Genomic DNA, 16,763 nt, shown 5'->3' with positions numbered 1-16,763 from the left:
AGTGGCCAGTGGTTCTGACAACAGTGATGATGAGATGGGGCTAGAATTGAATGTGAGAGACTCCATGGGGTAGGATATGTAATCGATGAGTTGGTAAAGTAGAAGGAGAAATATTGCTCAACCTCATGGCAAGAATCCCTTCAAAAAATGTGATGTAACTCCCACTTCACCAAAAAAAGACAAGACATAAGCCTGTTTTTTCTCTCACTCCATTCAATGGGAATGTAATTCCTGATGCATTTCAGAGCAATGACCTAGTGCAGTTTTATTACTACAGCTGAAAACAGGTTTATCACTATTATATGCTCATACCTTGTGTACACATGTTGACCACTTACCATAGGACCATAAGACATAGTAGGAAGAGCATAAGAACTGGGAGCAGGAATAGACTATATATGGCCCCTCAAGCCTGCATTGTTATTCTTAGATCGTGGCCAGTCTTCTACCTTGACTCCACTTTCCTGCTTGATTCCCATATCCCTTGATCCCAAAGATCTATAAGTTTCAGCTTTGAATTTACTCCATAAATTTCCTCAATGTTTAGTAAAATATTAGTTGATTAGCCACAGAAGAATCCATACAAGTCAATACTGGCTTTTCTGAGACCAGCAGCATTTACTTATGAAACAGATCTGAATCAGTTGAAGTTTGGCTTGAAACACATGATTCTCTTTCTTTATTTTTCTGGGTGGGAACAGAAGGACGGAAGAATTCAAAGGCACCAGGCCAGCCTGCTTAAGGCCACTCCTTTTTCTTCAGAAACAGCTATGGAGTAATAGGAGGTTTTTAATACTGCAAACAGGAAATTGCATATTGCTCCAAAAATTGATTAGGTTAGTTAATCACTGACTACAAACTGTGTCATCCATTAAACAGTGCACAATTGATAGTTAAATGGTGCTTGTTTTTCCCATACTTTAACCTTTTGTCTCTACAAATTCTGTTGTTTTATTTTATCTCTCCTGTAAAATTGTGTACTCTTGTTCCTCATTAAGTTTAGAAAATAATCCAGTTCCTTTGCTCTTAATCATGTCTCTGAGAGTAGAATGATACTGTTTTTTTCTGATGCATTATCCCTTTCTCTTTATGAAAGAGATAGTTCCTTTTGACTTGTTCTAATAAGCATTGCTTTGGCTTGTGGAATATTCATGGGATGGAATCTTCTTGGCACCCTTTGCCTCGAAGGGCCCAGGAAAATAGTGCAAGACCCTGTCAGGATGCTTCCCTGATGGTCTCCTCCCTCTGGATAAATCTCCGAGGATGATATGCCACATGAGTTGGCAACTTGCCCTGTACCATGAAGATGGCAGCCAGGTACTCCATATATGGCTACTATTGAGGACTATTATCCCAAGCTGTCAGAACTTCTCTGATGATAGATGGGTTCCTCTGAGACCACAACCTGGCAACTATTTTGCGGTGGCCTACAGTTAGCAGGTTGGAAAGCCACCAGATAGTCTTTTCAAATTCCCAGTGACACATTTGTAAGGCTACAACAGCTGCATTTGTGGCCATGATCATTCCTGTGGCTCCAACACCTCTGGGCCTTTTGTGTTGACATGTTAGTCAACCCTCCAAGATTGCCTCTGTTTTGAGGTGCTCTCATGCTGGCCTACACCCTTTAGTTTTGTCAACCCCTGTCCTGGTAAGGAGGGTGGTGGTGGGGGTGCGTGATGGGTATTTCGTGTTTTGACTCTTCAGTGTTGCAGGCCCCTCCTACATCACAGTCCCACTGAATCATCCTTAATTAGCAATCACAGAAGCATTTACTTGGCCAGTTCCAGTAAGATTGTGATATTATGTGGATAGTAGACACTGGCAAAGCTAGGATCTGGAAATTTTCCCAACCTTCCATTATTTTCTGTGTTGGGAATATTCTGCCTACAGATATAAACCAAATCCTATCACAGGTGTAACTGTTAGGAACCTAAATGCATCATAGATCTGAATCTCCCCTAAAATGGGTCCATAGATGAAGCTGTACCCTGCAACTAGTTCCAGTTCTGGTTTTGTTTGTTCGACACAGGCTTTGAACATTATACGACTAGGCATAGATAAATAAATTCAAGAATTGGTATGACCAATGTGAAGTGTGCTTTCCATAATTTTTATTCATTAAAATTGATGAGCTTACATATTTGAATATTTTACAAATTGTATACCAAAGCAATAAAAATACTTTGCTTTCTGCTGTCACTTGAACATGGAGTCAATGCTACACAGCCTATGGATTTCAGAGTGAAAAAAACAACCTGAGCAGATTAATAGATATGGAAAAACTGTGAACACTTGTACTATTATAGTTTGGTCATCAAGTAAAACCATTGGTATGAGAAATAATACATTTGGTTGCCTCACTTCCACTAAAAAGTGGGTTGTAACCTAGTGGATCATTGTAATACATTATACAGGAAGGGTAATTTACACAGCTTGTTGTGAATAGATTTTTCTTCTGCAAGGCCTTATTCAATTGACAAACTCTAAATGCATGGATGTGACTGTAAAGTATGGCTGCAGTAAGCAATTACTTCACGTATTACAAAAATTTGCCTCACATGAGTAGGCTTTCATCTGTTACTGCAATCAAGCATGAGCAATGAAATTGCAAATACAATCTCAATTACCTTGAGGCATGGATTATTGACAAATACTTGACTCTGGCCTTAACACTTTGAGTTCAGACAAATTCACACCCGATTCAGATAGTATAGTGGTGATTTGGCAGAAGTTTAAAAAAAAACCAACCTCCCAGATCTACCCAATAAAGCCTTTAGTGATCTGAAATTAAAAAAAAAAGCCTCCCTATGTAAATTTTCTAGTGGGCTATTAGTCAAATAATATGATATTAGTACTAGCCAAACTGAGAGTGTACTGAGGCAAGCATCTTCATTTAGATGGTATGGGCAAGCTGTCAGCCCAGTTGGGGCCTGGAGGTAGTGAGCGGGGGTACATTTTATGGAAGCGCATTTCGGTGGTTGCTTACAAGGGAAGAGGTACATTTTGAGGTTCAATCAATGGTGATTGGCTATGTACACGACAGGAATGATAGTAGACTTTACAAGGATTGCCAGAATTTTTAAACCTGTGTATATAAACCTGGCAAGAAGTTGTCTGGGTAACTAAAATCGCTGGTGAAAGCGAATGTCTGCTGCAGTAAGTGTCTAGGCAGGGAGCTGAGGCCATTCTCTGGATGTGGGCATCATTTACAAGGCAAACCTTGATTGTTCTGGTTAGTTGACCTAAAAAGGTGGTGACGGCTGCAGGCCTTCTTGAACCTTGTAACTAGATTGATTTATCAGTATTTCAGAAGGAAGTTAAGCATCAAGAGCATTGGTATGACACCGTTGTGTGTGTTTCAGGCCCAACCAGATAAGAACAGCAGGTTTTTTCCTTCTAAAGAATATCAATTTACCAATTTGGTGGCACAATACTCCAGTTTAATGACTGGTAAAGTAGAGATGATGCAGCATATGTTAATCAGGAAAATGGTTTTGCTTGCCACTCTCTGTTTGCCAGCCCTGTTATTGGTACAACATTCAGCATGTGTAATGGGAGTGGAGAAGGAGGACCTGATTAAACCTTCCTGCCATTGCCATTCCAATTCTATGGTGTGTATTAGCTTCAAGCCAGATTGGAGAAGCTGACAGAGCTGTGCTTTCTGAACCAGAACCTCTGTGACAGTTCTGTGCAGCCATCATCAAATACCATAGGAACCTTAAGCATAGCCTTGTGATCATCAGCCTATGTAGGCTCTTTACCACAGTAGTCCAAAATGTATCCTGACACTTTATTGTCTCCTTGTAGAATGCATTATTTCTCTGTTTCAAACATTTCCTTTTTTTTGTTATAAGGGAAATTGTGGTCTCAGCCATTTTCTGCAGTAAAGCCTTCTATGCTGTAACAACTCATGTACAATGAAGAAACAACTCTAAAAATGCTCCAGAGATAGCAAGAACTGCACTTGCTGGAGTCAGAGATAACAATGTGTGGAGCTGGAGGAACAAAAGCAGGCCAGGCAGCATTAGAGGAACTGGTTTCTGAAGAAGGCTCCCGACCCGAAACGTCAACTTTCCTGTTCCTCTGATGCTGCCTGGCCTTCTGTGTTCCTCCAGCTCCACACTGTGTTATCTCTAAAAATGTTCCTTTAATTGTAAATTTGCAAGTTTCAGACAGCTTTGGGTGAAACTTCATTTGTCTGCCACCTCTCCGTTGCTCTTTCTTCAGCTTCTTCCAATCATTATAAATGAGAATTTTTCACTTGTAGGCCCAGTAGCTTAATGCATATCTTTTAGAAAGCACTGTCAGTGAGCTTGGCTCAGAACCTTCTAAGCAGCACAGTGGAAACAAGGAAAAAAGCTTCAGAAATTCCTTGAAGATATAGCTATGTATTTTATTATAAAAGACATCCTTCCAGCCTGGATGCCTGTTCTATCTGGGCAGCTTGATGTCTGAGTACTGGGCCAATATAAATGCTGAGCAGTTATATGAATGTCTGGTTGATGTAGATGGAGCTCAGGATTTTAATATAATTATTACACAAGTGGCCATTGCTAAGCCTAAGTGGACAAAAATTAAGCATTGGTGATCCCTACTATTCTTGTCCTGAGATAAATCCACAGAATGCCAGTAATTTTAAGGGTGACATCCATTTTCAAGTTAACATCATTAATATGAGTGCCACCTCAAGTTTCCTCTTTGTCTTTGTTGTTTGATGTGTAAACACAAAGCAAAATCATCCATTCATCCCTGTAGTCTCTCAAATCTCAGACCCTCACCCCTGACCCCACCTCATCGTCACTGGGCCTGCCAGAGTAGCATCAGTCAGGATCTACAAACACTGATTAAAATATTGATCAGGTGCCACACACCTCTGTCCCAAAGTGCTGGAGAGTTGTCAGCCTCAAATGGAACTTCCTCACTGAAAAAGGAAGAACTTCCCTCATGCTGTCTTAGTGGTTGTTAAATGGCTACAAAGCAGCCAATGTTCCAATTGAAGGACTTCCGTCCAGCCCATCGTTCCATCTCCAGCATAGAAATACCCTAAATCAGTAGTTATTATGTGGAAAAAAACACACACAGGCAGCATCTTGTCTGCACCAGAACAAGGTGATAGTCATTTTAAATAAACCATGGTCAGGACAACAGAAAAGCTCCTTTGTCCATCTTTGAACTACACAATGGGACCTTTAACAAACATTTAAAATGACAGAACCTTAGCTGAACTTCTCATAAAAGGCATGACCTTTAACAATGCAAAATTGACATAGCACAAAGTACTACAACCTCATCAGCGAAATTGTTACTTACTTCCATTATTGTTAGTCATTGGTTAGATGCTAATGTTCTGATGGGCCAATGATGCCTTTTTGACATTGTGATAAGAACTGACTAATACAAATAAAGTGCTACAAGAGCCAGGTTTGGGGGAGTGTTTGAAACTTTTGGTAGTTGATTCAAGAATACTTCAATCCTGAAACCGTCATTTAGTTATCAGGTGATTTTTGAACTTATCAGCAGGACATAGAGATCAGGGACTTTTGAGAATGAAGATTACAATAGTAGGGAAAAGTTCATTGCTGACAGAAATACTGTTGACTTGACATTTTTTATGTTCTCAGTTAGTGTTATTGCTGGGCAAGTCAGATCCCAGATTGAAATCTGCCTTGATAGATCATAATCTTTTCTTTTTTGGTTTTAATGTGATGGTCTCTCACTGAAATGCAATTTAACAATAAAACAGGAGTTTATTAAGTAAAACAGCATAAAATAGACTAAACCAAAGTGTTTTAAGTACATGGTAAAAGTGTAATCCTATTGATCCCAAAACACTCCTTTATCAATTAAAAGAAAAGGAATACAAATCCCTTATGAAGTACCCCATCAGAGGTATCACTAACTAAGGTAACCTAGTTTTACTCTGTTCTCCCCTTCTCAGGAGCAATACTCTCTACAGGCGTTTCAATGCATGGACTTGACAGAATTGCCCTACACAAAGTAAAACAATGAGCAATTTTCTTGCCCCTGAACTCTGGCTTGGTTTACCTTGAGGTTAAAAAATGCTCCCAGTCCCAAATATAGCACTGAAAACTTGAGATACATTTGTTTGTATTGCTCCATCCTAAAATCCTAAAGTAAACAAAAACATTTGGCTGCTAAAGTAGCCCTCAGAACTTATTTTAAAGTAAATCACCATGGCTAGAGAAATACTTGTAAGTTAATAATTAACTTCATTCACACAGAAAAGTTATATGATACTGAACAGTAATTCAAAATCCAAATTTGCAATATATATTAAAAAAAATATAAATCAGTTTATATCAGATTATAGACACGTTAATTGGTAGTTTGGCAAATTTCAAAGTTCCAAATCCTTGTTACAGCAGATTATTTGAGTAGCTTCTTATTGCAAAAAGTCCATTTAAATTAACCATGATGTCAATTGATGTTGATCCCAGGTGTGGTTGACAACATTTGACTTTACAGTCTTTGATCCGAGTTTCATAAAAGTTTCAGCTTTTCTGCTTAAATCAAGCAAAATAGAGCTTAGATTTCCCAGGCAAAGCCAACTTTATTTTACAGTGATCTTGTGAGCCGTAGAAATGACTTTGCTAAGTCTATGTATGTAGGCTACAAGCATAAGTGTGATATGCAAACAAACTGTCATCAAAATAAGATGTCAGTTCTTAGAACAAATGTATTTTATAACAATTGTGAGCATTGATTTAGTATGGAGCTCACATTCTCTTATCTGTTAATTTGTAATAAATACATTTGTTTATAGTGATAGGGGATTCATTAGTTAAGGGCGCAGACATTATTGCAGGATGGTGAGTGGCCTCCTAGTACCAGGGTCGGGGATGTCACTGAGCAGCTGCAGGGCATCCTGAAGGCAGGGATTGTGATATACATTGGTACCAATGAAATAGGTGGAATGAGGGATGAGTTCCCGCCTGAAGAACTTAAGGGGCAAGGTAGTAGACAAAAGAGCAGGACCTCAAAGTTGTCATCTCTGTATTACTCCCAGTGCCACATGCTAGCAAGTGCAGAAGTAGGAGAATAGGGAGGATGAATGTATGGCTTGAGAGTTGGTGACAGAGGAAGAGTTTTAGATTCCTGGACTTCCGGCACAGATTCTGGGGAAAGTGCAACTGATCTGGAATGGTACTGTCATCCCTGTGGATGAGTTTGATAGTGATGTTGGAAGGAATTATCCAATTTGGCAAGGGAAAAGAATGCACTGTTTGTGCAATAGGGACTTTAGTAAAGGAACCAAGGAATAGGGAGTTCAGCAATGTTGAGTTTCAAAGGAGTAAGGTGAAATTGAATGGCCTCTAATGCTAAGAATATTATAGGTAAGACTGATGAGCTAAGGGTATGGATTGACAGGTGGAATTGTGATGTTGCTGATCTGGTCACCCAGTTATAGGAAGGATATTATCAAGCTGGAGAGAATTCAGAAGAGATTTATCAGGATGTTGCTAGGTATGGAAGGTTTGAGTTATAAGGAAAGACTGGATAGTCTGGGACTATTTTTCACTGGAGCTTAGGAGGTTGAGAGGTGCCTGATAGAAGTTTATAAAATAATGTTAATGGTAGTTGTATTTTCCCTAAAATGGGGAATTTCAAGACTAGGATGCATATTTGTAAGGTGAGAGGAGAGAGATTTAAAAAAGACAAGGCAAACTTTTTACCCAGAGAGTGGTTTGCATGTGGAATGAACTTCCTGATGAAGTGGTGGATGCGGGTACAATTACAAAGTTTAAAAAACATTTGGATGGATATATGAATAGGAAAGGTTTGGAGGGGTATGGGCCAGGACCAGGCAGGTGGAGCTGGTTTAGTTTGCAATTATGTTCGGCATGGACTGGTTGGACTGAAGGGTCTGTTTCTGTGTGGTATGACTCTATAAAACAGAATTTCTTTTTGGGGTTTGGGTGTTGTGGGCCAGGGCTGGCAACTCCATATTCTGTGGCATAGTGAGGGAGAATATAAAAGAAGAGTTGGTGTCCCATTATTAATTAAGGATTGAGTAACTGCAGTAAGGAAGGACAGTATCTTGTGTCTTCAAATGAGGTTTGTGAGTAGCGCTTACGAATAAAAGAAGGCCACCGCGTTGAAGGGAGAATTTTAGACCCCTAAACTGTTGGTGCTCAATAGAGGAGCAGTTACGTAGATAATTCATTGAAGTGTGTAAAAACAATAATAGGATAGTTATATTAGGGGATTTCAACTTCTCCAACATTAATTGGGATTGTGCTGGCATTAAGGGTTTAGAGGGGGCGGATTTCTTGGACGGTATATAGCACAGATTTACAGCTGGAACTTGGGTGTTTCTCCACAGACCCCTGAAAGCAGCAGGACAGATTAATAGAGTAGTTAAGGCATATGGGACACATGTCTTTATCAGTCATGGCACAGATTATCAGAGTAGGAGGGTTATGTTAAAGCTATACAAAGCTTTGGTCAGGCTACAGCTGGAGTGCAGTGTGCATTGCTGGTCACCACACTATTGGAAGGATGTGATTGCACGGGTGGGGGCAGAGGAGATTCACCAGGGTGTTCACAGGAATGGAGCATTTTAACTATGAAGAGAGTCAGATTGTTTTCTTTAGAGCAGAGAAGGCTACGAGGTAACCTAATAGAGCAATATACGATTATGTGGGACATGGAAAGGGTCAATGATGAGGGGGGGCATAATATTGAGGTGAAAGGCAGTAAGTTTAGAACGGATTTGAGGAAATGTTTCTCATCCAGAGGATGGTGAGGGCTCTGGAATGCACTGCTTGGGAGAGTAGTTGGGGTGGAAACCTCAAAACAGAACTTTTACTAAGCACTTGAAATGTCATAGCATTTAAGATTAAGTGCTGGAATGTGGGACTAGTGTAGACTTAGAGTAGTTTTTGTCTATGTAGACTCAATGGGCTGAAGGGCCTCTTCTGTACTATACGATACTAAATCAACTCTAAAATGACATGATGTGATAAATACTTGTTTAAGGCCCTAGTGGATAAATCCTCTTGATTTAAATCATAATCATCTACACAAGTCAGAAGTGAATTAAATTCACCTTGAAATCCCCAGTACCCTCTCTGGCTTCTTCCTGTAGTTAAAAAGGACGAATGGACGAAGTTTTCGGTTCTGCTTTATCACCTTCTATGATTGGCAAAACCTGGGAGGTGCATTTCTCTAAAGTAGGATTGGGTTAATTCTTAATACTTTCCCCTGGTTTTCAGTGGGCGATTAGGTTATTTGGTGTCCTGGGGCCCCCAGACTCTCTGTATTTAACCACAATAAAGGTTACCAGATACTGTCAGTTTTAATGTTAAATGAAGATGGAATTTTAATTTGTGCCTTTCCTCCACTGATTGCAGCCATAGTCTGTCCATGAACACAGGGCATGGTGATCGTGCTTGTACTTTTGCGTATTCTTTTGACATGATGAAAAGATGCCGCCGGTTCAATTTTAGAGTTACCATTTCACTCATATCCCAGTTTTGTTAAAAATATATTTTTCAGTTGTATTAGAAGGTATGTATATTATATTCTGAGTTATGGTGCAACCAACTTTAAGGGCATTTAAATGGTCATTGGATAAACATATGGATGATAATGGAAAAGTTTAGGTTAGATGGGCTTCAGGTTGGTTTCACAGGTCGGCGCAACATCGAGGGCCGAAGGGCCTGTACTGCGCTGTAATGTTCTATGTTCTATGTTCTATGTTCTATATGGTTACATGTTTCTAGAGTTAAAGGAGATCCTGCATAGAAATAGTAAATAGCATTTTTAAATTGATATTAGAGAAATAGTTTCATCTAACTGTTCACTGCAGTTTTTATAACTTAGGAAAAAATATTAAAAGAGCAGTTTACTTCAACATGGACTGAAAGTTTGTACATGCTTTTGTCTCAATCTCTTCTGAGAATTTTCTGTAATTTTAGCACAAGAATGAACTCCAGTACTTTGAAAATCATTTGGAGAGAAATTGTTAATTCAATGTTCAAATTCTAAGAAGACTAGGTGAAAACAAATTTGTTTCTTTGAATGTGTTGATCTGATACTTAATAGTTAACTTGGTCAGTCCTCTATTTGGCACACTGATTTGATTAATGGCCACCAATGCCTGTAATGTAAGAATTTCAGAACCATTAGAAACACAATCATTAAATACTAACAAATCAATTTTGGCTTAATTTCACTCCAAATGTTTTTTATAATGAATGGAACTGATATCTCATGAGGTGTGTGGTAAAGGAATCTATGTTAACTGAAGCAAATGCTGGTTAATATATTTTGAATTCTATTGAGGCAGATATTTATTTAAAGGATTTGAGAAGTGGTAACTTTTGAATGGCATTTTGCCTAAGTTATCATGCAAAACCTGAAAGTCTTTTCAAATGATGTTAATGATGATGGTGCCACATCAGTCAATGGTTTTCATAAAAGATAACCATTGTGTGTGCTCTGTACTCTTAGCCTAACCTTGCTGTACAATTTATTTGGCTGCTTCTTGACATTTGGCACTGACCCTTTCTTTGGCCCAGTATAATGGCAGCAACTGTGTGATCTAAGAACAGTTCTTCCAGTTCCGTTTCTCTTCTGCTGAAGGGTCTGACATCCTGAGATACGATTCCCTAATCACCTAGCACCCTCTGGTGCACTTCACAAGTGGCTGTCCTTCATGTGCAAGTCTGAAGAGTGCTTGACAGCAGACTAATTGTGGGGATGTCACAACCAAGCTAAAACCTGTTCCCATTTAATGTAAAACATGAGAATACAAGGTCACTAATAGAAATCAGGAACAGAGTTTCTTCCATTATGTCTGAGTGACATTGAACTCAATTACAGCATCCTCACTTCTGAGCTGAGTGAGACGTTAGTTAGGACTGGGACTGGGAACCATGTCTGTCTAGTTCAGTGCAACATAAGCCAATGAAATTGTCATCAACAAAGATACAGAAGAATAGTATCAAAGTTGAAAGAGAAAGCATGACTGGCAGTCATTTGTAACATCAATTTTTCAGTAACTCTACAAAATAAGATTTTGGAAAAATATCACCTGAAGTGAACCTTTACCTGCTTTGTTTTCTGATTTTGAATTGGTGATCTTGACCATTTCACAAAGATATCAAGTCAAGAAAGCCACATTTCCAGATTACTGTCAAGTTCCTTTTTTGTATTATGTCTATTTTATTATTATTATTATTATTATTATTATTATATTTTATTATTTTATAGTATGGGATTTAATATTAAGTAAGAAAGCAAAATACTGTGATGCTGAAAACTGAGAGGGAAGCAGAAAATGCTGAAAAATAAACAAGAGCCATTAACCTGGATGTAAATACTCTTTCGATCTCTAAAAATGTTGGCAGGCCTGTTCAGTATTTCCAGCATTTGTTGTTCTTTTCTACATTAAATCATTTATGTTTTACAGACTTGGTATCTTGCATCTTGTTAGGTTTATTTGCAGCACTCTGATGAGGTATTTAGTGGAGCTGCGCTGTTGTTTAAGTGGCACTAGATATTGATGAACCAAACAACATTATATTCTCCTTTCCTCAGGATTTTGGCAAGTGTCCTCGTTTGAGACTTTTCACTCAGGAGTATATTCTTGCTTTAAATGAACTGAATGCTGGAATGGAAGTGGTGAAGAAATTCATTCACAGGTATCCACAATTTTACATTCTTCCTGACTAACTGTTGAAATGACTTGACAATTCTTAAACTTAGGTGAATAATATAAGAACATATCATTTACATTAAAATAAAACTGTCCTATCCAAATTACTTGACCAGGGTATTGCTTACTCAATTATATTATTTATTATTTGTTTTAATGACATTTTAGATTTCATTTTTTTCTAGAAACACTCAAACATTTTAGTTACATATTTAATTTAAACCGTAAAACTGATTTGAGCTAAATATGGTTTCACATATTTTTATGTTACAGTATGCATGGTCCAACTGGCCAGTGTCCCCATCCAAGAGTCCTACCAAACCTTGTAGCTGTCTGCTTAGCTGCCATTTATTCTTGTTATGAAGAGTTTATAAACAGGTTTGTACAAATGTCTGATGTTTATTTAAGTTTTAACTCAGAATAGGATTGATTTAATAATGAGGCACTATCTCAATACGCTGACTAGGAGCTCTGACCTCCCCAATCTTCCAAGTAGTACTTTGCTAAACGCGAATACAATCTAATTGAAGCAAGAACAGTTTATTGAAGATGAAATGTTCACTCTATTTTTCTCTCACATAGATACTGTCAGATCTACTGGGCGTTCACAATAAATAAAAACAATCTCATGAGTTGCAAAAGTTAATGGCTTCTTAAAAATTATTTGGTGTTACCAAACATGCAATACAGTGAGATTGAGGTGATCTCAAAAATCTTCCTTGCATTTAAATACATCTTCATGATGAAATTAATCCATGGCTCAACTTCCAGAAATAAGAAACTACTTGCCAGATGTCTTTTGATGAAGTCTGTTCTTCTTTAAAGTATAGCATATGCCCTTTCATCCTCAAAGCTAAAGGACAGAATGTGCGTTTGCATCAGAGATTGAAAATCCAAAGCGTGTGTCTGCTGGTCAGGGTGACTGATCCACAGAGAAATATAATCCTCTCAAGTTAAGTAGGAATCTGCAACCCGATCATGCATTCCAACAGCCAGGGAATCAGTGCAAGGTCCAGGCAGGCTTGTATTGAAGAGCACATAAAATGTGATGAAAGCTATGACACAAGGAAGGTACTAGGACAGGTGTTCCATGGAGTTGCATCAACAATGCAAAAGCTATGGTTGCAGATCTGTTCTGTAGTGAGAGGATTCTTAACCAAATGGTTTGAACCCTCTTTGTTCTGTAAGTTTGCAAAGTGTCCTGGATTTTGAGCAAAGTCCAGTAGATCAGAGAGGACTGTTGCCAATAATTTTAGAGAAACTCAAAAGAGGACTAAAAGTAGATGGAAAATATTTAACTTAATACATTTGCACACATTTCCGCTTCTGGTACTTGTTCAGCATTTTGTGTTGAAGGTAGAATCAAATAGCTAATGATATATGTAATAGCCCATACAATTCTCTGTGTTCTTCTATAGTCGTGACAACTCGCCCAGCCTGAAGGAAATACGTAATGGTTGTCAGCAACAGTGTGATCGGAAGCCAAATCTGCCACTCCGGCTACTGCATAGCAGTCCTGACCTCGTGTCACAGGAGGTCACTACTGACGCCAGGATGAAATCTATCATTGTGAACTCAACCGAGATCCACGTGGAATTGGAACGGAGCAACATGGTTAATCAGAAACTGAAAGGAAGCACCAGTAGTAGTAGTAACAGCAATAGCAGCAGCAGCAGTAGCAGCAACAGTGACAGTGAACCCAGCCTGATTGACTGCTTGCTGGTCAGCCCCACCTGTAGCACCATGGTCATTGAACTGAGCTCACAGGCTGAACGGGTCCTCAGCTGCTACGTGGAAATTCTCAAAATGCTGTAAGTAGATCCACTCTGAAAGCATGTCTGGATTATGCTAAGCTGTCTGTTCTGAATCACACTAAGTCAAGGATTGGCATTAGCTGAGAGGATTTGAGACGCATGATAAGAGAGATGCTTCTGTTGTGCAAAGAATGATAAGTAGCATAAAAACGTAATAACTACTCATGTTGCGCTGCCCTGGGATTTCCTAAAACTTCTTCAAGTTACATATGGGAATACACACTGTATTATCAACGTACTGATGTGAAACTGCTTCCCCCAGGTCATTGCTTTTCCAGATATTCTCAATAAGTGACCCATCAAATGAACACTTGATCAGCTTTGAAGCAATGGTTTTCCCTGCACATAGCATCCTTTGGACAGGCCAAAAATCTGGAGATCATGTTTAACCAGTTCATTCTGAGGAAAGTTTCCACGTTCTGGAAGCCTCTGGTAGACACTGTCACCAGAGGGTCCTGATTTCTCTTACCAGGAGTAATTGCAGGGCTAAGAGGTCCTGCAATGACCTCTACTTCCAATGGATCTGTTGCCCAAGCCAGACCAATGACCAGGTGCATAAAGCATTCAGTAGTTTCCTATTGTGGATGTCATGTCTGTCAGGCAGAAGAGCATCCCAGAGAGGAAAGTCTGCCCTATTTTTAAGTATCAGTGTTGTCTTTAAGATCATGACTTGTCTTTCCATCTATATCTTTTTATAATGATTTCTACTTACCATGTTTGTAAGAAGCAACAAATGTGGTTCTTCCAACATAATGTTTTTGTCCACATTTTGATTCTGAAGAATTTCCACAATAGAAAGATGATTCATAAACACTGGCATTAGAAGGTGTTTAGCTGCATGCTTTTTTTAATGGAGTTCTTGTTTTCCTTGTTGTAACCGATATCACTCAAGATGCTGACAGCAATAATTCTCCAAGCATCTCACAGTTTGATAGAAAACTGAGCAGGTAACTTTGATTTTGCTGATCAAGTTTTACCTGTTGATGCACAATATATTCGTGGAAAGTGTGCAAAGGTTAGCCACGTACTCATTTGGCACATACCTTTGCAACTGAGACATTACAATCAAGTATTACACCAGTGTTTTGGCGACAGGTGTCTAAAAGTGATGGCTGTGTACTAGTGAGGTAAAAATCATAAAAAGTGTCCTTCCCTCTCTCTGGAATAAAATTGACTCAGTTGCAGATGTTTAAACTGTGGCATAGTTCTACAAATTGCTGCAATTCAAATACTGTGATTTTGGGAATTGTTTAATGCCTACCCGCTCTGTTCACCCAAGGTTTCTGTGCAATATTTTCTAATATTTAGTATCTTCTCATGTGGGCATGAAATTGGGCAGCAGAATTCCAAAATGGCACCCTCTTGCCGCTGCTGCCTCCTGATGCTCCTCTCCCCACTTTTAGTAGCTTCCGGGCTTCTGTTCCCCCGATCCTGCTCGATTTTAAGAGGAATGCCATCCGTGCACCCATGACTGGGAGCAACTGGTTTGTACAGAAGGTGTGAAGTCAGCATGCGCCACTCACTTTTGAAACTTGATTCAAGTGTAGGAAGCATAAGAAAATACAGAATTGTAGCAACAGCCAGAAGTAATCAACCAGCAAATAATCTGTAAGTTGTTGATGATCGCTTTAAACAGTGCTGGTGTGGCTTCCTTCGTGCTCCTAAACATGTGTTCAGCTCTGCAAGGTTTTAATAAAAAAGTGTAGCATGAAGTGTGGGACACCAAATGGAGCTGCTGGTGTTGCAAATCAGTGTCGCAAGCTGACCAGTGTCATGATCTGCATGCTTCACATATTTCAGAGGATGGTAAGTGAACATGGGCTCCTTTTATGTCATCAGGCATGTACTTGCATGTTGTGGTTGCCATTTTGGAATCCTTAAGGTCCTAGCATTCTGATGTCTTGCTGCCGGGTGACTGCAGCATGGGTGATAGAAGGAAATGTTGTTGGCCTTGGGCCATGTGCTCGAGCAGCTCTGAGCCCTCGAGCCTCTAGTTGCAGCTGCTTCAAGTCAGCATGGGCATTGATAGGCATCATCCAGGGCACTGGTCGAGTGGTGTTGGTGGAGCATGACCTTTTAAGAGAAGACAGCTGCTGATGCTACCTCAGTACTCCTACGGGTGTGTTGGAGGACAGATTTCTGGACAGCTGTGAACACTGGTATCCATAGCCATGATGGTAGCAGCCATTTTCCACTGAAGCACTTGGGTTGTGATGGAAACGGTTTGTGATGCAATGGAAGCTGGGACATGGGCATCAGGTGCTGCATCGTGATTGGATCCACGCATGCAAAGACAGATATGGCCACCGTGTAAGGTCCAAGCTCTGATCAAAGCCCTGTGCCAAGTTTCCATTAGATCATTCAACACTCCTTTGCCGTGTAAACAGGCTTTTGTAAGGAGGCTTCCTTGAGTACAAAATATTCTGCTGTGTGCGTTCATAAGTCTTCTAGCTTAGCTTGTAACATTGAAGTTCAAATTAAAAAGCTGTGTAACAGAACTTCTTTTGCAACCTGGCTTTCAGGTGAACTGGCACCACCACTATTCTTGTCCACTGCCCTGGCTGCAATGCAGTTAAGTCTGTATCTGACTACATGCAGATCCACCTCTATTCCCCCTAGAAGTTAGGAGTTACCTGTGTTGGTGTCTGCAATTGCAAAATCAAGTGGGTGTGCTGTGTCTTCTTCATCACTGTCATCTTTGTTCACCCACTGCTTAGTCAGTTTGCACCCCTTGGATATGGGAAGGAAACAGTGGCAGGGTCAGTTTATGGTGAGGGAAAAGTGGATAAAAGGTGGGGGGCGTGGGGAAAGCTAACACCACTTGTAGCTTCTTAGTGAGAAGACGTTGCCGAATGGATAGGACGTGGCAGCTGGGAAGAAGGATTCAGTATGAGAATGCCATCCCCTATTGGTTTCTGCTTCACTGCTGGCTGGTCCTCATCATTGGCTCTTTCAGTAGTGGCCAGCACCATCTGACATTTGGTCATGCTGGCATGACTGTCCCTTCCCAATTAGTTCCTGCTGCCTCTGTTTAAGCAGGGGGGGAGAGAGAGAGAGAGAGAGATGTGGCCACGAATGATATGCAATCTGTTTGGATGACATGGCTGTCATGGTTCAATAGCTGGGAGTGTGAGTAAGCTGTGATGTGTGAGGCATGCAGCACGGCTAAGGGTGATGATGAGGTCAAGCTAATCATGCACAAGTCATAATTGATTGCTCAGAGATAGTATCACCGGTCTCGCCGTATCATTAAACAATATGACATT

The 16,763-nt window shown here is 39.8% G+C and overlaps 1 protein-coding gene across 1 annotated transcript in view; it reads left to right on the top strand.

The window, feature by feature from the left end:
- Positions 1 to 16,763, top strand: part of LOC109911124 (c-Maf inducing protein) — a 102,004-nt gene that overhangs the window by 39,715 nt on the left and 45,526 nt on the right. The window contains exons 8-10 of the mRNA XM_048605962.1: positions 11,566 to 11,669; positions 11,957 to 12,061; positions 13,102 to 13,494. Of these exons, the coding sequence (XP_048461919.1) occupies positions 11,566 to 11,669; positions 11,957 to 12,061; positions 13,102 to 13,494 (602 nt within the window). The remainder of the gene's footprint in view (positions 1 to 11,565; positions 11,670 to 11,956; positions 12,062 to 13,101; positions 13,495 to 16,763) is intronic.

This window comes from Rhincodon typus, chromosome 15, assembly GCF_021869965.1.
Source record: "Rhincodon typus isolate 14 chromosome 15, sRhiTyp1.1, whole genome shotgun sequence".
Classification (NCBI taxonomy): domain Eukaryota; kingdom Metazoa; phylum Chordata; class Chondrichthyes; order Orectolobiformes; family Rhincodontidae; genus Rhincodon; species Rhincodon typus.
This window is presented reverse-complemented; position numbering and strand designations above follow the sequence as displayed.